The following is a 21,135-nucleotide window of genomic DNA, read 5'->3' as shown; positions in this document are numbered from 1 at the left end:
CCCCTGATAGCTGAATACGCGGGTCGCGAACTGCAGGCATGCGGGGGACGGGTCCACCCACTGGCAGTGATTTTTTTTATTAGATTTTTTTTTAATGAACATCACTGCGCCGCTGAAGTTCATTAGTCCGCCTGCGGGCGACGCTGTTGTCGAAGTTTCACTTTGCATTGCATCTTCATCCCTTCCATCCTGGCTGGCTAGCACGCGCCTCCATCCTCTGCGTGCATACGTGCGTGCAAAGGCTGCGGCGCAGGTTGGTTTTCTTTCATTCCTCTTTTACGTTTGAAGCAAAAATCAATGACGGTGGTGAAAGTGGTGATGACGTGATAACTGCAAGTCACACATTTTTTAGTATAGACTGAACGTCATTTTTATTTGCCTTATGGACAGCACGATGCAATGGTGGTTAGCACGTTTGTCTTACAGAGCTGAGGTTCTAGGTTCGAATCTTAGTGAGCTCATCAACAGCTGCTTGTGGAGTTTGCGTGTTCCATGCTTGTGTGGTTTATTTTCTCCCATCCATCCATTTTCTTATCCGCTTGTCTTCACAACATTTTAAAAAACAACATGTACGCACGTTAGCTTCGTTGAAGAAAGCCAATGAAAATGTATACTTTGTCATGTTATGTCATGGTAGTGACTGCCGACAGTTTGTCTACTCACGCCTGGATGAATGAAAACGACAATAAAAGAGGGGAGAAATGTTCATTCTAATTTGTCTTGTTTTTGTTTTTACCTCCCCAAAGAAGCCTGAGGAGTCACGTGACCCGTGCGCGCAGTCATGGCGTCGGCGGCGACACCCGGCCTAGGCGACCTTCCCCGCCTGTACCAGACGGAGTTCGTGCGCAGCGCCCGCGCGGTAGGCGCGCTGTGGGCCGTGTGCACGCTGTGCTTCGCCATCATCCAGGTGGTCATATTGGTGCAGCCGTCCTGGATCGGAACCTCCGAGGTCTACCACCCGGGGACGGGACCGGTCCCGCCCACTGGCACCCTGGGGTTGTTTGAGGTGATTGCAAACTGCATTAGCTTTGGAAAACGGATGGATGGATCTTTTCATTCAGAATAAATGCTAGTGGGGATTTTTATATTACTGTGCATTGTGCTTTTTGGATATGATATTAATGATTATGCTCATCAAGCACAGTATGCAAAGTGGTGTCTGTGACAATCACTCTGATTGGCTGTTAGTAAGCAAACGCAAATCAGGCATGAGAGGGAGCGAAGTAATGGCAAAGAAAATTAAGATCAGCAAAACCTTGTTTTTTACTTGGGCTTGGTTCTTGTGTTGTGGGTGTCTTCTGGCGGGGTTCTGGATGTCTGGGAATTTTTGTTTTATGGAACCATGAATGTGGTTGCCAGGTTGGTTCATGTGGGGAACAATGACTTCTCAGTTACAGAGAGAATAATGAGCATACTGTAAGTGTGCGTGCCTATGAGCAAGTCAAAATGCCAGAACTCAAGTCCAGCTCTGGTCCAAAGTGTTTAATACTCCATTAATAGTCAACTGGGATAAATTCACCTCTGACCCAATTGAGGACAAGCATTCCAGAAAATCAATGGACATCTGTCTCTGTGACTTCTTGAACGCACTCAGTCAACATCCACAACCATGTCTTCCGTTCTGTGCGTCCACTCATGTCACATCAGGTGTGTCTGGAGTCGGACCGGCCCGTTCCAGACTGCCGCGGCCATCTGTCCAGTCTGTCCCCTTTACCGTCCTTCCAATCTGTGGCGGTCCTGGTGGGCGTATCCCTGTGGGCAGTGTGGACCAGCGTGGTTTGTCTCTGCTTGTTCCGATTCTGCAGCGCTGCCACCGTCTATAAGATCTGCGCTTGGCTGCAGCTCACAGCAGGTCTGATTGCTTCTCGTTAGCTCAGGGCGCCAAGTCGCAAGACTTGACTCGTCTCCAATTTTGGGACTTGGGCATGAGTTGCACATTTCATATAAAACTTGCCCCCATCTCTGCCGTTCTTCAGGATTCTGCTTGGCGTTAGCATGTCTGTTGTTCCCCGACTCGTGGGAGAGTCCAGAGATGAGAGTCCTGTGCGGAGACTCGGTGAGTGACTCGAGACTTGGCCCGGCGCGATTCGGTGTGCGCTTGACGGCGTCGTATGTGTGCGCGTCTGTGTCGCACCCAGGTGGGCAGCTTCTCATCGGGCAACTGTTCGGTCCACTGGGCCTTCATCCTTGCCATCCTGGGCGTTTTGGACGCCGCCATCTTGGCCACGCTGGCATTCGTGCTGGCCAACAGACAAGATGCCCTCCTGCCGCCACTCAACAAGGAAGGTGGGTTTGAACGAATAGTGGGGGCGGGTCTGAAGTAACAATCTGACTTATCGTATGTGGTGTTTGTGTCTACAGTGACTACAGGACTGCTGATGTCGGCCTAGACACCATGTCCTCCTCACACAAACAATGACATCATCATCATCATCACAATGTCGTCATCGATGAACATATGAAGATGGAACTGTTGTTAGCAACTTCTTGTGTCAAGCACATTACATGTTTAACAATTAGCGTAGGTAGCTCATAGTTAGCGCCCACACTTAATGGGAGGCAAGCTCCTTCACTTCGCATGGTTAGCTTTGAAGTTAAGGTGTGGAACACGCATGCCAATCATCAGGCTAAAATTGAGCTTTTTTTTCCTACCTTTCCAATCAAAGTAGCCAAAGGCCTGGTTGTTCTGAGCTACAAGTATTATTCTGCTGTGTGGGGTATGTGAAGGAGTTACCACACAAGATAATAGCTAGCCTAGCTTCTCATATTGCTTCTTTCACTACGACTCTTTCTTTATTGTATTTTCTGTAAGAACACACTTGGCCTTTTTTTTCCTCATCGTGTGAGCTCTTGGTGGCTGTGTAACTTGTTTAGTTAGCAATAGTGAGGTTAAACGGTATCCGTCACGTTTTCATACAAATGTTTTTTTTTGTGTTACCATTATTTGTTGTTGTTGTTGTATGTTAGCATACCAACTGTTAGCATGTCAGCATTTGATCAGTTCTCATTTGAAATAGTAATGAAGATATTGTAGTAGTACTAAGATGGCGCACAAATCACTACTACTCTAAGGTGCCAAGTTAGCAGACGTCAGAGGAATAGCTACGATTGGCCACCAGTAGATAGCGCACATGTACACACTACAGCAGCGTGATGGAAGTTTTCGGTAGAGGGAGAATCAACTTTCAAGATGATGCAGAGAAAGGTCTGAATGGTGGTAGGAGTTGGCAGCTGACCAGTAGCTAAGTGCTAGCTGCTCAACATAAGGTACAGTAAGCTCTCAACAAAAGATAGAGTTCTTTGTCACATACTGTATTTAAAAATTAGAGTATTTATGTATGTATGATTAATAAAATATCCTGAAATGGATAAAAAAAAAAAAAAAGTAGTCAGTGGTATTTTTACAGATCTGTCCTCACACTTTCAGTGCATTTTTACGAAATCAAATAACCTGTAAAGCCATTTATTTTTAAAGGTAATGTTGTAAGCTAGGTTAGTAAAGTGTTTTGGATCACAGTTTGGATATATTTGGGGTAACTATACTATTTTTTTATAAGCTATTATAAAAACATTTTAGAGGAGAATCCATTTTTTGTGATTTTTATTTTGTGGCGCATTGCCGCCTTTCCAGCACTGTCGCTCTGTACGACCGTATATAAAATTACCTATGCTCAAAACTGTCACTATGTGCATTGGATTGGCCCCTGCATATAACAAGTATTCACTGCATTTGTATTTCTGCAAATGGTGTCTTCAGTTGAGTGAAGTTGAAACCTGGTTAATGTTTTGAACTTTATTACTTTGGTTACACGGTGTGCCATGTAGGCACGTACACATTTGGTCACAAGACAAGCTGGAGTGCAAAAAACACAACTAGAAGGAACTAAACACAGAGCTTTGAATGATGTTCTTGGTGGCGTCACTTGACCTTGAAACCCCTGCTCCATAAAACAACACAAAAACCATGACAACGAGATGGAGCAGATGGGGCCAAGTGGTAAAACTCTCAATATTATCCTGTCCTGTGGGGTGTGTAATTTTTTTTTCCAGCTCTGATATTGTCAATGGCTAAAGATGGGTGGACAAATATCTGAGCATTTTTACCCCCTTCTGAGTAAAGTCAGCAAAGGCCCGATTGGCAGATGTCTCTAAAGATGATGCCAAGTGATTATTCTGTGGTGTGTAGTGTTTAAAGATTCATTATTAATCTTTTTATTGTCTAAGGCAGGGTATAGCCATACTGATAATTGGGTCCAGTTTGAGAATTTGTTCCTCCTAAAGTTCAGTCAGCAAAGACCCACTTGTCAGATATCGCTGAAAAGGACCCTAAGCGATTATTATATTATATTGGATGTGTTTCCTCCAGCTGGTCTTCACGTTTGAATCGGGGTACACACATACGATAATCAGGCCTTTTTTTCAAAAGGATTTTCACTCAATTGTAATAAAAGTTAGCAATGACCCTGTGATGAAGACATTTTCTTGAATAAGCTTATGACATTAAAGATGATTCTGCTCAACACAACACCAATTCCTTCCTTCTTCATTTCCTGTCTTTGCCTCCTACTTTCTCATGTAGTTGACAATCTGTTGAAGCAGCGCGTGGTTTAGGGCGGCTCGCCGGCGTCGGGTGCCATGTTGCCTCACGTTGGCATTTGCCCCAGTGTGAAGCTGCTGCTTTTCCTGTTCTTCCTCCCCGAGCCTCTTCACCCGGAGCAGCGGTTCGTTCCCAGACGGTGGCAAGGCGTCGTCACCGAGGGAACGGCGGCTTCTCCTGTGAGTGGTTCCTGCGGGCTCTGTGACAGACAAATCTCGTCGTGCACGCCGGTTGGAAGGGGCATAGTCGGGGCTGATGATTGGCAGGATCCTAGCAAGTAAACGTCTAAGAAGGTGGTACACTGTGATGAGAGACTCAGATGGCTTTCATTTTACCCGCCAATTTGTGTTTACCTCACGTCGTCATCATGAATGTCATCATAGTCATCATCCCGGAATCGCTCAAGTCTTGCCTTTGCCAGCTGGGCTCCACCTACCTGTGGCTCCACCCTGACAATCACACATCAGTATTAAAAAATATTGAAAAGACTTTTCAGAGAGTCCAACAAGTCTGTAAAGACTTGCAAACTAGTCTGTAAAGACTCTTTAGAAACTGGCTAATCTTTAAAGACTTGTTAGAAAGTCCATCTAGTCTGTAAAAACCTCTGAAATATTCAGTAAAGCCGATTCTGTAGAATATTTATAGATAAAATTAGACTTATAAAGACTGTTGCACAAGCTTCTTCCACAAACCCGTTCCTTAAGCCTGTAAAGATTATTGAGCTATTCTATAAATACAGTTCAACAAGTCTGTAAAGACTCTTTATAAAGTCTGTCTAGTTTGTAAAGATCCTTCAACAAATCTGTAGGGAGTCTATGGAAAGTCGGACTGGTCTCGAAAGTCTGTTCCACAAATCTGTAGACCAGTCTAAAGAGACTCATCTGTACAGACTCAAACCAATCCCGTAAAGACTGTAGAGCAGGGGTGGCCAAGTTCAGTCCTCGAGAGCCCCTATCCAACCTGTTTTCCATGTTTCTTTCCACTAACACATCTGATTCATGATCAGGATCGTTATCTGGCTTCTGCAAAGCTTGCTGATTAGCTGATCATTAGATTCAGCTGTGCTGAAGGAGGGAGACATGGAAAAAAGGCTGGATAGGGGCTCTCGAGGCCCGAACTTGGCCACCACTGCTGTAGAGTCTTTAGAATATCTGACTTGTCTGTAAAGACTTTAGAAATTCCAACTATAGTCTCTTATTCTAATCTGTAAAGACTCTTAGACTAGTCTTTAAAAATGCTTCAGAAAGTCCAACTAGCCTGAAAATACTCTTTATATAGAGTCTGTTTTTGGAATGTGGAAGGAAAGACCCACCCAGGAACAGGGAGAACATGCAAACTACAAATAGGAAGGCTTGAGCCCAGACGCTAACCCCGAACCCCAGAACTCTGTGTCAGATGTGCTTACCATAATGACAAAATGCTGCCACGTTTTGTATACAAGTGATTAAAAGTATTTATCACATCACCTGTCTTGAAGGGCCTGAAGCAGCTCCGGGGTCATGAGGGTCCACCAGGGTGCGGGGGGCCTCCCCATGCTCAAACCACGGCCTTGGCCCTGGAAGTCCTCTTCTTCCAGCTGCACATCATCTGGGCCAACCAATCCCACAGCCTCGGCCTTGGCGAGGAGGCGAAGCAAAGTGGAGGCTGCGTGAAAGTGACAGACTTAAATGGATTGATCAACATCACATGAATATTCGTCATTGGTAATAGACCATTTCATAACGTTCGTTAACATAAGTGCCAAGATACTTCGGGTTGGCAGAATTCAAGTGAAGACTGCTGACCTGAACTAAAAATGACATGGAAAAATGTTTCATCCAACCTGTCCGCAGCTCCTCCTCTTCCTGCTCCCGCCTCTGGCCCTTCTCCACCAATCGCTGAAGGGCTTGCTCCAAGCTGGGCCCATTCCAGCCATCTGACCGGTAGTAGGCCGGCCGTGACATCATCTCATTGCGGTCGTCGTCATAGGCCAACAGGTTCTGACGTCCGACTCCTCCACGAACTGCAAATGCATACTGACAAAGGCCACTTCCCATCAGCCAACACCAATGTCTGATATTGTGATCAATATAATAATAGTAATAATAATAATAATTTCCACAAAAATAAAAAGGACCTCACAGCGGTTTTGCTTCTCATGCCCTAAAAATGGGCTTACCTACCACTAGTCTACTGTGCTCCCTCTAATTAATTAGATGCATTTTTTCTTTTCTTTTTTTTCTAAACAAATCAAAACTCTTCTTGTGTTAACACTAAAATCATGTTTGTCTCACACACATGCACACTCGGCACCAGGAGACTGTAAGGCCTTGTTGCCGTGGGCTACTGCCTCTTGTCACTATGGTGACGAGGAGCTGAAATGCAATAATCGTCAGCATAGACACACAAACGCACACACTCATGCAGATGCACACAAACGCACACGCACACAGGTTCCACAAAATGGCAGTAAAAAAACACATTTGAAGCAGGCAGTGGAGTATCACACTTGATCAGAGAGAAGACGCGATGGTGCCTACCTGAGCGATGTGGAGCAGTGCGGCGCCGAGCACTACGAGGCCAAGCGACGCCATTCTGACCACTGAACACGAACGAAAAGCCAACAACAAGGAGGTGGCTAGGAGGGGGTGAGGAGAGAAATGAGAGAGACTGGGCGAGGGATGAGAGAGAGATAGGTGGGGGTAAGTAATGAGAGCGAGTGGGATTAATGAGGGAGAGGATGGAGCTAAGAGAAGGAGATAGAAAAGGGGGATAATGATATGAGTGCTGAGATAGGGAGAGGGGAGAGTCGAGAGAGAGAGAGAGAGAGAGAGAGAGAGAGAGAGAGAGAGAGAGAGAGAGAGAGAAAATACCTTTTTTCAAGACCTCAAAGACCTTCCCTGGGGATGACAACCTTCACTAAAGACTTGAGTCTTTATTTAGGAATAGATGACAACCTTCACCCAAATCCAGTTTATTATTACTTTGAATCACTGAAGAGTCTCAAAGGGCTGCACAAGCCCAGAGTTGACAAATAATCGTGACATCCCCTGATCTAACCCCCCCAAGACCCTTTTTAAGACTTGAATCTTCTCTCAGGAGTAGAACATTAGGACTAGAACCTTCTCTAGGGACAAGAACCATCACTGGCCATGACCTTCCCCCAGGGCTTGAAACTTCACTCTGAACTAGAACCTTTTCTTAAGACTAGAACCTTCTCTAGGTACAAGAACCATCACTGGCCATGACCTTCCCTCAGGGCTTTAACCTTCTCTTGGGAATATAATCTTCTTTTAAGACAAAATTCTTCTAGTTGGACCAGATCCTAATTTTGAGACTAGTATCTTCTTTTGGAGAGAAATCTTTCTCTCAAGACTTGAACCTTCTCTCAGGTTTAAAATGTCCTCTTGGGACTGCTAAATTCTCTCGGTATGAGAACCGTCTCTGCACATGAGTACTTGCTCTAAAGACGTGAATTTCCCCTCAGGACTAAAACCTTGTGGATGAGAAACTTTCCTCAGAAATCCAACCTTCTTTCAGAATGAGACCCTTCTCTGTGAATTAGTACATTGTCTAAAGACTTGAATCCTCTCTTGAGATAAGCATCTTCTCTCAGGATAAAAATCTTGACTTGGGACCGCAAACAAGAGCTTTCTCTCAGGACTAGACTGTTCTCTGGGAAGTAAAACTTCCTCTTGGGAATGCAACTTTCTCTAGGTATCAGTACCTATTCTTAAGATTTAAACCTTCTCTCGGAACTAAAATGTTCTCTTGGGACTAATAACTTGTTTTGGAATCAAAACCTCTGTGTGCACATGTACCACGTCTGAAGATTTGAATGTTCTCAGAATTAAAATCACTTGAGATGAGAAACATGACTCGGGACTAGACTTTCACTTGGGACTACATTATCCTTTGGATGAGAACCGTCTCTGGACTATTTTCTCGGGACGAGAAACTAAAATTACAACTTGCTTTTGGAATAGTGCCTTCTCTCAAAATGAGAACATACAGCCCCAGAGGCTGTCGTACCATTTCTCTAGATTTAAACCTTCTCTTGGGACTGCTACCTTGTTTTGGGATGACAACCTTTTCTGGGCACTAGTATCTTCTTTTAAAACTTGAACCTTCTCTGGGGACTAGTACCTTGGGGACGGGAACCTACTCTGGGTTCTACTACTTTCTCTCAAGAGTCGATCCTCCTTTCAGGGTGAGAACCTTCTTTGGGCACAAATACCTTCTTTCAATACTTGAAGCTTCTCTCAGGAATAAGGCCTTATCTTGGGACTAGAACCTCCTCTCAGGATGACAGGATATAAGAGACCAAGACTTGCACCAATAATTAAAATCTTCTCGCAGGACAAAAACCTTTTCTTGGGATTGCAACCTTTTCTCAGAACAAGAACCTTTTCTCAAGACTTCAATCTTCTCTTGGGACTAGAGCCTTCTCTCAGGAATATAACCTTGAGATTATGACCGTGTCAGATGTGCTGGTTGGTGACACAAGTGAGACAGTTACTTACCTTGGCAACACCATAAATTGAAGCATTTATTTATGGGTTTGCTCACAACCACGCCACACAATTGATTTACTTTGTTGTTTATTGAATCATTCCGGCGGATAAACACAGCAGGGGGAGCGGCATAGGAACAAATTATGCGTACATCATCATCTTCACCATTGCCATCATCTTCATGGCGTCAACAAAGACATATATAGATACATGCCGTACTGAGTCCGGAATTGCACGTCTATTTTGCCACCATATTGAATGTGGCGAAGTGGAATCGTGGGTGAATATGACACAGTCGTGTGCAGTTTGGAGATTTAGCAAGTGGTTTACACTCAAAGTGTGAATGAACGTTGCATTTATTTGCCCATTACAATTTGATTTTGACACAAATTTACTGACTTTCTGGCTAATGCTATGAACAAATGATGAATAAGAAATTTTCAAACATGATTGCATCAATTGGAAGTTAAATTGGCATAAATCAATAAATACAACAACGATTGATCAAAATCACTCAAATATAACCATTATAACAAAAAAACCTCAGGATGAGAACTTTCTCTGGAGACAACAACTTGTCTTTAGACTAAACTCTTCATTTGAGACGAGAACCTAATCTCGGGACTTGAACCTTGTCTGGTGACAAGTACCTTCCCTCAAGGAAAAAAAACTTTTGGGGGGACTAGAACCTTCTCTGGGAACTAGAGTCTTTGCTGGGGACTATTGCCTTCCTTTCAGACTAAAATTTTCTCTGAGGACTATGACTTTCTATTGGTATGAGAATGTGTCTTGGGACTAGTACCGTCTCTCATGGGTAGAAACTTCTCTGGGGAATAGAACCTTCTCTTAGAATGAGTACCTTCTGTCAGAATTAGAACCTTCTCTGGGGACTACAACCTCTCAAGAATAGAACCTTCATTGGTACTAGAAGTTTATCTAAAGAATAGAACCTTTTCTCGGGGTTAGTAACTTCTCTTAGGACAAAACTAAATGGTCGCTCAGGACTGAAACCTTCTGTTGGGATGATAACCTCTCTTGCGATTAATACCATCACTAAAAATGAGAACCTTTACTGAGGACTAGAAATTGCTTTCACATCTAGTAACATCTCTGGGGAATATTACTTCCTCTGGTCTAGACCTGGCACCAATTTTCTATAACAGTAAAAATTGATAATACTCAGATTAAGAGTGACCCATGTTGTTGCTATTGTTTTTTTTAAAACATCTGTGCCCAATTATCTTACTAATTATCAAAGAGAGGAAGTAACTTTGAGCGCTATGTAGGTAGTGGCTCCCTGAAGTTCAGTACATTTACTTTTATCAGTTGATGGAGCAGATCTGCCACATCCAATATGGCAGACGCAAACATCTTACCGCAACGGGCAAACCAACACAATGAGACATGTAACAATGTCTATGGTTGTCTCTATCAGGAGTCACAAGCATAGAGCAACAGTAAGAGGAACAAAGAAAAGTGTAAAGGAGCGAGCAATAGGTAACACACACACATGTGCGCATGCACGTGTACGAGCCCTCCCATTGACATAATGCATTTCCTAGCATCCTTACTCTAACCCCAACCATAACCCAATTCAAACCTAAACTCTAAAACCAAGTCTTGACCCTAAAAGAGAGGTCTAAACTTTAAATAGCCCCACAAGGACAAGTGGGCCCCACAAGTCTGTAAAATCCCGGAATATGGGCCCCACAATGTAACAAATGTCAAAACATACTCACACATGCACACACGCCAACACACTATCAGTTACTGTATAACACAAACGTCCACAAAGATGGCTGCCGATTGGCTGAAGGGGGCAAAAGTGAATGTCAGCAAAAATGTCTTTCCCAAGATTTATGGATTTATCCACTGTGGGAACTGTAGCTGTTTTTTGTTGCTGTTGTTTTTTTTGTGGGGACATAATGCTGGCTCGCTGGTTAGCAGCCAAGAAGCTAACCTAGCCACTTAAGCTAGCTTCCTAACAATGTTGTTTGTCATTTCTGCTAAGTCACTAAAAACTACAACAAGGAAGCCATATTGGTTTCTGACTTGACTTAAGATATTCGCTTGTTTTTAGGTTTGAAACCAGCTTTACTCTGGTTTAGGTGTGTTTACACACGGGATGCTCACTTAAGATCAACAAGGAGAAACAAATAGATATGATATATAGGTATATTTAGGTATAGCTAACAAATATATATATATGCATATATAGTCACCCCCCGTGTATTTGCTGTTCAGCATGAATTTGCCCTGTCTTTAAGAACCTATCCTCCATTATTTGTTAAAACATTTTTGTGTGCAGGCCATAGCCATGTCTAATCTAATAGTACGATTGTTTTGGCACCTTTTTCTGGCATCTAGATGCCAAGAAACTATGTTGAAGTGAGGGGAGAAGCTTCATTTAGTCAGCCCATTTCTTGTCCTTACAAACCTTTATGGGTGGGCAAAAATTACTTGCACATTTTTTCATAGCGGAAGAACACTAAGTATATGCATTTGCAAGAAAAAAAAGGACGTGAACCCTTTGGAATGACCTGATTTCTGCATAAATTGGTCATGAAATGTGATTAGATCTTCATCTAAGTCACAACAATAAACAGTCTGCTTAAACTAATATCACACAAACAACAATGTGTGTTTTATGTTTTTATTGGACACCATGTGAAAATGTATTGCCTCTGTGGTATTGTTTGTCTATTGTCAACATTTGGACCAATATGCAGATTTCCAGGTAATTCCAAATGTTTCGCATACTTTCTGTTTGACCTTTGTTAGTTTGTCAGTTTTTAATCTCATTTTTTTATGTCAAAATTAAAGCTCCAGAATCCACTCTCCCAATAAACTTTTCTGGTGTGTTGCATTGCGAGTAGGCTGTAGGCAGGCATTTTCTTCCGATGCTTCCTGTGAAGAGCCAAACACAACCAAGATGTGTGATCATTGTGAAAGAATGCTTGCTTGCGCAATGACCTACTACTGAGTCCACTTTTATTATTCGTTCTTACAGTGAAACCTTGACTTACGAGATTAATTTGCATCAAATCGACAAGTTCAAATGTTGTACAATTCTGAGTTTGATCACAATTTCGTGTAATATTCTCTTATAACTCACCAACTTCTCATCGGCTCACATCTGATTGGAGAAAGAGGTGGGCGCCCCCTGCTCTGCGTCCTGCAAACGGAATCATGGAAAATGAACAGAACCGAGCTCCGCTCAATTATTAAGAAGGTCTTGTGTTCTACTTGATCTGCATGTTCTACAGAAGGTTATAGTGGTGATCAAGGAGGTTCTGGATGTCCACTACAAAGTTGCAATGGTGTCTATTAAGAAAGTTCTGGAGTTTCTACATGTCAAATATTCTACAGAAGATTCTAGTGGTGATAATGAAGGTTCCATTGTCCACTACAAGGTTATGAATTAGGTCATTAAGAAGATTTTAGGTTTTTTGGGTCTTGATGCTTTACACCATGCTTTTGTAACAACTTAACCAATATATTGCTCACCTGGTTGTAACCCTGCTGGTTGTACTCAGGCTGGTAGCCCCCCTGGTTACTTGCGTAGGGATCCTGCTCATAGGTGCCTGGCGCAGTGGGGGGTTTCTCCTGAGTTGGCGGAGCTCTCATGAAGGGGGCGATGATACCCGTCTCTTTGAAGACGAACCACAGGTTTCCAACCCACAGGACCAGATTGATGAACCCGAACGCCTGCATCCAGATGAGGGCAGCGGTCATTAGCAATTACTTGTTAGCTGTTGTTGTTAGCTGTTGTTAGCAGTCACAAGTTGTGGTTGTTAGTGACCTTTGGCAGTTGTTAGAGGTTGTTAGCAAGAGTTAGCAGTTTTTAGCAGTCACTAGGGGTTGTTTGGTTGTCAGTGGCCATTAGTGGTCACTATTGACCTCTTCAGTCATTGGCAGTAACTTGTTGTCATTAGCTGGAGTTGTTAGCACTCTTTAGCGGTCATTAACACTTTTTAGCAGTCACTAGCTATCGTTCGTAGTTGTTAGTAGTCACTATCAGACTGTTAGCAGTGATTATAGCAGTTGCTAGTAGTTTTTGGTGGACATTAATTGTTAACTAGTGTTCTTTTGCTGTCATTAGCTATGATTAGTGCTTGCTATCGTCACTAGCAGTCTTCAGCAGTCATTAACTGTTGTAAGATGTTGTTAGCAGTATTGTTAGCAGTGAGTAATTGTGATGTCGTTAGCTGTCGTTGGTAATTATTAGGCAGTTGTTATTAGTGTTATTAGCTGTCATTAGCAGTTGTTAGAGGTCACTTGTAGTCTTTAGCTGTTGTTAGCAGTCACAAATTGTGGTTGTTAATGACCCTTGGCAGTTGTTAGAGGTTGTTAGCTAGAGTTAGCAGTTTTTAGCAGTCTCTAGGGGTTGTTTGGTTGTTAGTGGCCTTTAGTGGTCACTATTGACCTCTTAGCAGTCATTAGCAGTAAATTGTCATTAGCTGGAGTTGTTAGCAGTCTTTAGCGGTCTTTAACACTTTTTAGCAGTGACTAGCTATCATTCGTAGTTGTTAGTAGTCACTATCAGTTGTTAGTAGTTTTTGGCAGCCATTAATTGTTAACTAGTGTTGTTTTGCTGCCATTAGCTATGATTAGTGCTTGCTAGCTTGTTTGCTGGTGTCAGCAGTTGTTATCGTTACTAGCAGTCTTAAGCAATTAACTGTTGTAAGATGTTGTTAGCAGTATTGTTAGCAGTATTGTGATGTTGTTAGCTGTCGTTGGTAACTGTTAAACAGTTGTTATTAGTGTTATTAGCTGTCATTAGCAGTTGTTAGAGGCCACTTGTGGTCTTAGCTGTTGTTAGCAGTCCCTAGAGGTAACTAGTGCTATTTGCAGTCGTGAGCTGCCGTTAGCCATCATTGGTGGCGGTCAACCACCATTAGCTGTCATTAGTTGTTAGCAGTTGCTGCTCACCACAGACGTGTTGAGTCCAGACATAACGGGGTCATGGACTTCACGGCATTGGTTCTCCTCGGCGTCACAGGCGTTAATCAAAGTGATGATCTGGTCTGGGTCTGTTGCCATCTTGACGTCAGACAAACCTTTAGCCCATGCTGCCGAGCTCACCAGCCACATGAAGGCAAACACGGCACTCACGCCAAGGTCCTGCATGGCAGCACGAAAAACACACACGTACAAGCTCACAACATTACATCGCCTGCTTTCATGTTCAAAATATTTCTAGACCAGCTGAGTTAAAACATTCACCCATGCCACAGTTCTGTGTATTTCCACTAATCTTAGCATTAACATTAGTGCTAAGTTAGCATTAATGTTAGCCATAATATTTGCATTTTTGTTATCACCAATGCTAGCATTAATATTAGCATTAAAGCATGAATGTTTGCATTGTTATGACTAATATTAGCATAAAAGCATAGGCCTACTGTAGCCTACAGTCAGTAACATGAATACACACTCACCACCAGTGGGCCCTTGTTGTTCTCCTTATACTTGTCAAAGAAGAAGACGTAGATGCTGAGTGCTGCCGTGGCGTACAGGAAGGCGAAGACGCCGATGGTGACAAAGAATTCCGCTGAAGAGGAATAGTCGCCTACCAGGTAGATAGTCTCCGGGTTGCCACCCTTACAGGTGGGGGCGTCAAAGTGCACGTAATGTAATCTGACACACACACAAACATTCAAAAATACATTATTACTAGTATTTGTGTTAACGTTACCAGTATATTAGAATGAACCTTAGCATCAACATTAGTTTTAATGTTAGCACTAATATTGGAATTAAAACTAGCATCAAGAATAAGAACTCATTGGAATTTCGGCTCATAAGAGTTTACTGGCGGATAGTTTTAACTAAAACTTGCCAGCCAAATGGAGAAGTACTTATGAAACAAAAAGGTAGAAGATGTTTGTTTAAAAATAATGAAGGTAGATTTTTTTTACTGTAATTTAAAGACATTTTTGACCATAAAGGCAGCATTTTTCCCAAAACCAAATACAAAATTTATCCAGTAAATTGCCCATCAGCACTAATATTAGCATTGATAGTCGTCAAACATGACAAAATTATAAGAAGAGAGTGGGCAGATTTTTTTGGAAATAAATGACTCTCCAGACTTATCTCCATCTCTTCTCTGGGAAGCTGGGAAAGCGGTAATTAGAGGTAAAATTATATCATATTCATCTTATAAAAAGAAACAGGATCAAAAATTTGAAAAAGACCTGGAAGATAAAATGAAACAACTGACGGATGAATACGCAATAAACCCAAATAACCAAATATGGACTGACTTACAATACAAAAATACAGTTAGACGATATGTTATCCAAAAAGACTGAGTTTATAATACAACAATTGAGATACAACAACTTTAAATATGATAACAAATCAGGTCAATTTCTTGCAATCCAACTTCAACGCAATCGGGAAAAATCTCTTATAACGGCTATTAAAGGGACAACTGGTGAATGCACACAATCACCAGAAGAAATTAATCACATTTTTTATAACTATTATCGTAACCTATACTTAGAAACTAACAAGCCTAACCCTGAGCATATTGAGGCATTCCTCAGTATCTTAAATATACCTCAGTTATCTATTGAATATAAAGATATGTTAGATGCGCCACTTACTATAGACGAGCTGTACAGTGCTCTAGATAGTATGCCTAATGGAAGAGCACCTGGACCGGATGGTTATCCGGCTATATTTTTTAACCACTTTTGGTTAATGCTTGCTCCACTATTCTTAAGAGTAGTAACAGAAATTAAAACTAATGGTTACATACGCCCACACATGAATACAGTAGCAATTAAACTTTTATTAAAAGTCAGAAAAAGACCCCACCCATCCATCAAGTTACCGTCCGATTTCACTAATTAACACTGATATTAAAATTATCGCTAAGGCCTTCGCATCTAGACTAGAAACAGTAATCTCGACAATCATTCATAGTGACCAAACAGGCTTTAGTAAAGATCGTCTGACTACTAATAATATTAGGAGGCTCTTTAACCTTATTAGCATGTCATAGCGGCATGATAAAAATTATATTATTATATCATTGGATGCAGAAAAAGCCTTCGACAAAGTTAACTGGTCCTTCCTTTTTGCTGTTTTAAATAAATTTGGCTTTGGGAAGCCATTTATTCATTGGGTGTCAGTATTATATGATTCTCCAGAAGCTACAGTTAATACTAATGGGATTATATCACAGAGTTTTACTCTACAGAGAGGCACAAGACAGGGATGCCCACTGTTCCCTTTATTATTTGCGATATTTATTGAGCCGCTTGCATTAGCTATACGCCAGGAAAGGATTCAAGGAACTCACTCTGGGGTAACAGAACACAAAATTAATCTATATGCCGATGATATTTTACTTTATTTAGAAAAACCTGCTATCTCGTTAGGGGAAATATTAAACGTAATAACAAAATTCTCACATTTATCAGATTATTATATTTACTGGACAAAATCAACACTACTACCTATTACAGAAAATTCATGGAACCCTGCAAGCCAGGACCCACACTTCTCATTTCCTATAGGTAATTTAAAATACTTAGGCATAAAAATCTCACCTAAATTAACTGATTTAATTAATTTAAACTTCACTCCACTTCTGGATAGCATTTATAGTGACTTGGAGCGCTGGAATAATCTTCACATTTCTCTAATAGGATGAATAGCCACCATTAAAATGAAAGTTTTACCCAAAATAAAAATTCTCAATGATTCCATTCAAACCTATGTCTAACTGGTTCCAGCCGTTACAAATTTTTACTGGAATAAAAAAAAAAGCAAAGATTAGTCTAGCTTCTCTTTAGAAAAGTAAATCCAAAGGAGGTCTAGAGGCACCAAATTTTATGCACTACTATATAGCTAACCAGCTACAGTACAATATATCATTCTATGAGCACAACACAACAGAGATACTAACTGTTGGCTGGAACTAGAACAGAAGGATTGTAATAACCTCAGACTTTTAGATTAACTCTTTTTTTACAACATCGATTAAGCGACACAAAAACTGAAATTTTTTACATTATCTGCAAGTTAAAAATATGATAAAGAAACAAATTCCAACACTTCGGGGTACGCTCCAACCGCCTGTTTTAGCTAAAGATATTACAAAGCTTTCTCCAACAACAACAAAAAAACTCTCAAAAATATATAAGTTACTTACGTATACTGATAAAATGTCTTTACACATCTCGAAATGGGAAACAGACTTGACTATAGCGCCGGAATTTGACTTTTGGATTCTAGTTTGTGAAAACGTATTTAAAATGACAAAACACACAAATTTACAACTTATCCAACAAAAAATTATTCATAGAACATATATTACTCAATATATGCAGAAGAAAGTGGGACTCTCAGACTCCGACATTTGTCTCCAGTGTTTACAAAACACTGCAGACATGCATTGTTTTGTAAAAACTGGAGAGTTATTTTCATGCTTTATGGTTATGCTCTCCGGTTATGTATTTCTGGACTAAAGTCTTAGAAAAACTTTCCGCTCTCTTGGACTGTAGGACTTTATCTCCAAACTTGTGTTTGCTAGGTGACCTAACGACAACTGACTTACCACGTAAACAATTTCAATCTCTTCAATTTCAATTTTTACTATCACTAAAAAAACAATTCTTGTTAACTGGAAAAATAAACAAACTCTGAATATCGACCAATGGTCTAACCTCCTCATAAATCACATTGTAATGGAAAAAAGTGCCTGGCGGGCCTGCCGTGCCCCGTTCTGCTGCGTTGGGCTTGGGGCGCGGGCCGTGTTGGGGTGGGGGGCGCTCCGGGCTCCTGGGTCTGCTCTCCGGCCAGTGACCCCTATCCTTCCTTCCTTTCCTCAGTCTTTCCTTTGGTCTCTTGAGGTCTCCCTAATTTGTTGGAATTTAGATGTTTCTGGGGTTGGTCAAAGATTCTGGTTGGCAACCCGGTGGGTAGTAGGTGATGTCTGGTCGGTGCTGGATTTCATTTTTCTTTCTTTTCTTTGATCTTTCCCCGGGTCTCCTGACAACTTCACGACTCTAGCTGGATTCTGAAGTATTTGGTTTAGGTGAACGGTATGGGATTTTTAATAGGTTTTAGGTGAATTAATGAGCACACACTCACACGCACTTACTCACGCACATACAAAAAAAGAGAGCGCAATGATGATGACATGTCAAATCGGTAAGATTACCGAATGAATAATACTGAGCTCTCTCAAGAGAAAACTAATGTTAACTACTTCTAATATTATTATATTATATTATTACTTATTATATTACCATTAATATTAGCACGCATATTAGCATTAGCACTAATATTGGCATTGAAGTTATCACTGGTGCACTAATTTTACCACTAATAATATAAATAAACATTAATATCAGTATTAGCATTAAATTAAGTATTAAAGCATTAAGCATTAATGTATTAATAAACATTAATAAATGGACTGTTTTTTATATAGCGCTTTAACTACACCATATGGTGCCCAAAGCACTTTACAATTGAAGCCTCACATTCACCCATTCAGAAGTGGTCGGTTGCTTCGACACGGTCACCAGAGGTGAGGATCAAACCCACAACCTCACGAATTGGAGACAGCCACTCTACCACTGAGCCATCATCGTTATCACTAACCTTAGCATTGACCTTAGCACAAACATTAGCATTAACTGTTATCATCTTAACCCTCCTGTTTCGTTGCGGGTCAAAGTGACCTGTTTGTAACCTAGAAAAAAATATTTTAAAATTAAAACCTATCTGCGGGATTGTTTTTTTTCTCTTAAAAATAAATATTCTCACATTAACCCATGAACATTGTTAGTAATAAACAAACACAATTTGAGGGTTGACATCAAAATTAGCATAGCGTCACGTGTACTCAAGGTGCAGTTCCTGACCTGAAAGGATATTCGAATTCCACCTCGATGCTCAAGTCACTGTCTGTGCGGTTCTTGCACTCCACGGACATGCGTAGCATTCCCGAGTAGCTTCCGCATGTGGAGAAGGCCAAGATGGAGAAGAACTGGGGAGTCAATTCTCATTTGTTACAAAGTGTGAACTCATCTCATACAGCAATCGTGTGTGTGTGTGTGTGTGCGTGCGTGCGTGTATGTGTGTGTAAATTAACTGACCCACTGTAGGATCTTGATAAAGCCCAGTGGAACCTTCAGCACCCTGAATTGACCCTGGGCCACCAGCTAGGGGACACATCAGTCATTTGTTATTCCCTGATAACCTGATAACGTGCTAAAAATATTACTTTGGCGCCATTTTATGACATGTTGGTGCCAATAAACTATGTTGAAGTGAGTTAAGGAGCTTTATTTAGATTTTAGACTAAAAAATACACACATCTACCTCACATTTGATAGAGGGTGAGCTAAAGCATTTAATTGTTTATTATTATTATTTTTATTGTTATAACATTATGATATCCTTTTAATATAATTAGGAGCACTGTCATCCACTAACAGATTCAGAATCAGCTTGTTTGCGCCTCACTCGTTAACTTGAGGACACGACCGTGTGACGTCATCACGAGAGGTGAACATCACGTGACACAAACCAATGCGGAGGGGGTGCGGGGGGCTGCTTCTTCCTCATCAGCATCAGCATCAGCATCCTCCTCTGCCATTTTACACATTTCCTCAGGCACACATACGCGAAGGACCGGATGACGTCACGTCATGTGTCGTACACGCAGACCGTACGCTTCATAACCCAGCTCGTCTTCTCTGTCCTAATGTGCGCCGTTATCGTTTTCGCGCGCGCTCGTCTTCGTGGACGCGCGGTGCAGGCTTCATCATGCACGCGCAAAAACGCGCGGTTGGACGTCGAGCGCGAGCGTGCTAACAAAACCCCAAAAATCTAATGTTTTTTTCGGGGTCGAGGAATGCGGAGAAATTTTTTTGTTATTGTTGTTTTTTACCTGATTGGCGACGTCCATGATGCTGGATGTGTACGAGCGCGACACCAGATGGACCAGACAGGAAGGGGAGGATGCTGGAAGGAGGGGGCTGGAGGAGACAGGGTCGGGAGGGGCTGACGTGTTTCCTGTGTGCTCATCTTATTTTATTATTATACAATATTAATATTTTACACGTGACATAAACAAATATGCAGCATTTCAGAATTTAAGACCATGAAGGTGCAAGCATTTTTTAAAACAGACTTTAATTATATTTTGTTGGTGGTGGTATTGTTTTCATGAAAAAACTGGTAAAAATAAGTAGTAGTAATAATAATAATAATAAATATGCACGCCTCCAAAATTAAGAGTATCCAGGTGACTTAATGACATGTCTGTGTCAACATTTCATCAAAATACCACAAGGATCAGCAATGCAGACATATGTCCAGCCGACAGCATTTGCCTTGTTGAAACTGGCTGTTTTTTTAGGGGCAGATGTGCCCCATGCACAAATGTCGCTGAGCTTACCGTTTGACTCTGATATGATCACCCCTGTTAATGGTAAAATGCAACATGATTATGATGTGTGCTTTGGTACTCAACAGCCAGAATAGATGCACAAAATAAATGTTTCTGTTATTAGGTCATCATTCTTCCTCTGGGTGTATGCTGGCATTACACACAAAAAGCATACACATTAAATATGCACACGCAAAAAAAGAAAAGAAGGGAAAATACACTGATTTTATTTGACAAGTGTGACCTTAACATTCTGACTTGGCAACCTCCCAGTGCATGCTGGGAAGGCAAGTCATGTCACAGTCACACACGTCTGCTGTATTTAATATATATAGACAGGAGGGGGCAGAGTAGAGCCATTTGTAATGGCCAACTCGGTTTCACCAGGGTAACAAGATGGCGTCTATATGTCATGTGATCAGCAGTTGACCAATCACAGCGTGACCAATCACAGCGTGTTTGGTTAACTGCTGGTCACATGACACGTGGACGCCATCTTGTTACCCTGCTGAAACCAACTCGGTTCTTGTTACCCTGCTGAAACCAACTCGGTTAAGAGGATGGCGTCCATATGTCATGTGAACAGAAGTTGACCAATCACAGTGTGACTGGACTGCTGGTCA

General features: G+C 41.6%; 3 protein-coding genes across 3 annotated transcripts; 1 reads left to right on the top strand and 2 right to left on the bottom strand.

The window, feature by feature from the left end:
• The first annotated feature begins 50 nt into the window (after positions 1-50).
• Positions 51-4,525, top strand: lhfpl4b (LHFPL tetraspan subfamily member 4b). The gene is made up of 6 exons (XM_077581735.1): positions 51-253; positions 747-1,006; positions 1,648-1,852; positions 1,977-2,056; positions 2,139-2,286; positions 2,362-4,525. Exons 2-6 carry the CDS (start codon positions 782-784, stop codon positions 2,388-2,390), a joined length of 687 nt encoding a protein of 228 aa, XP_077437861.1. The 5' UTR covers positions 51-253; positions 747-781; the 3' UTR covers positions 2,391-4,525.
• On the bottom strand, positions 3,779-7,396 carry pcsk1nl (proprotein convertase subtilisin/kexin type 1 inhibitor, like). The gene is made up of 5 exons (XM_077581722.1): positions 7,117-7,396; positions 6,420-6,612; positions 6,064-6,241; positions 4,951-5,046; positions 3,779-4,882 (listed from the first exon to the last, which is right to left on the bottom strand). Exons 1-5 carry the CDS (start codon positions 7,168-7,170, stop codon positions 4,564-4,566), a joined length of 840 nt encoding a protein of 279 aa, XP_077437848.1. The 5' UTR covers positions 7,171-7,396; the 3' UTR covers positions 3,779-4,563.
• Positions 7,397-9,160: 1,764 nt separating this feature from the next.
• Positions 9,161-20,111, bottom strand: LOC144061344 (synaptophysin-like). Its single transcript, XM_077581711.1, has 8 exons — positions 20,012-20,111; positions 19,215-19,280; positions 18,981-19,105; positions 14,532-14,730; positions 14,023-14,214; positions 12,598-12,798; positions 12,206-12,265; positions 9,161-11,997 (listed from the first exon to the last, which is right to left on the bottom strand). Exons 1-7 carry the CDS (start codon positions 20,027-20,029, stop codon positions 12,221-12,223), a joined length of 846 nt encoding a protein of 281 aa, XP_077437837.1. The 5' UTR covers positions 20,030-20,111; the 3' UTR covers positions 9,161-11,997; positions 12,206-12,220.
• Between the last annotated feature and the right edge of the window lie 1,024 nt (positions 20,112-21,135).

The sequence above is a fragment of the Vanacampus margaritifer genome, chromosome 1 (assembly GCF_051991255.1).
Source record: "Vanacampus margaritifer isolate UIUO_Vmar chromosome 1, RoL_Vmar_1.0, whole genome shotgun sequence".
NCBI classification, from domain to species: domain Eukaryota; kingdom Metazoa; phylum Chordata; class Actinopteri; order Syngnathiformes; family Syngnathidae; genus Vanacampus; species Vanacampus margaritifer.
Note: the sequence above shows the minus strand (reverse complement) of the source record. Positions and strands in the feature narration are given on the sequence as shown.

What these genes read in the sequence shown, in the direction of transcription:
- pcsk1nl (XM_077581722.1), bottom strand. Translation starts at nt 7,170, where the DNA reads ATGGCGTCGCTTGGCCTCGTAGTGCTCGGCGCCGCACTGCTCCACATC. An exon ending in CACTGCTCCACATCGCTCAG is followed by an intron (nt 6,613 to 7,116) that starts GTAGGCACCATC and finishes GGCCTTTGTCAG; the next exon opens with TATGCATTTGCAGTTCGTGG. An exon ending in ATTCATGATGACGACGTGAG is followed by an intron (nt 4,883 to 4,950) that starts GTAAACACAAAT and finishes CCACCTTCTTAG; the next exon opens with ACGTTTACTTGCTAGGATCC.
- LOC144061344 (XM_077581711.1), bottom strand. An exon ending in TTATCAAGATCCTACAGTGG is followed by an intron (nt 19,106 to 19,214) that starts GTCAGTTAATTT and finishes TTGACTCCCCAG; the next exon opens with TTCTTCTCCATCTTGGCCTT. An exon ending in CTGGACTCAACACGTCTGTG is followed by an intron (nt 12,799 to 14,022) that starts GTGAGCAGCAAC and finishes ATCTGGATGCAG; the next exon opens with GCGTTCGGGTTCATCAATCT.
- lhfpl4b (XM_077581735.1), top strand. Translation starts at nt 782, where the DNA reads ATGGCGTCGGCGGCGACACCCGGCCTAGGCGACCTTCCCCGCCTGTAC. An exon ending in GAGTCCTGTGCGGAGACTCG is followed by an intron (nt 2,057 to 2,138) that starts GTGAGTGACTCG and finishes TGTCGCACCCAG; the next exon opens with GTGGGCAGCTTCTCATCGGG. An exon ending in GCCGCCACTCAACAAGGAAG is followed by an intron (nt 2,287 to 2,361) that starts GTGGGTTTGAAC and finishes TTGTGTCTACAG; the next exon opens with TGACTACAGGACTGCTGATG.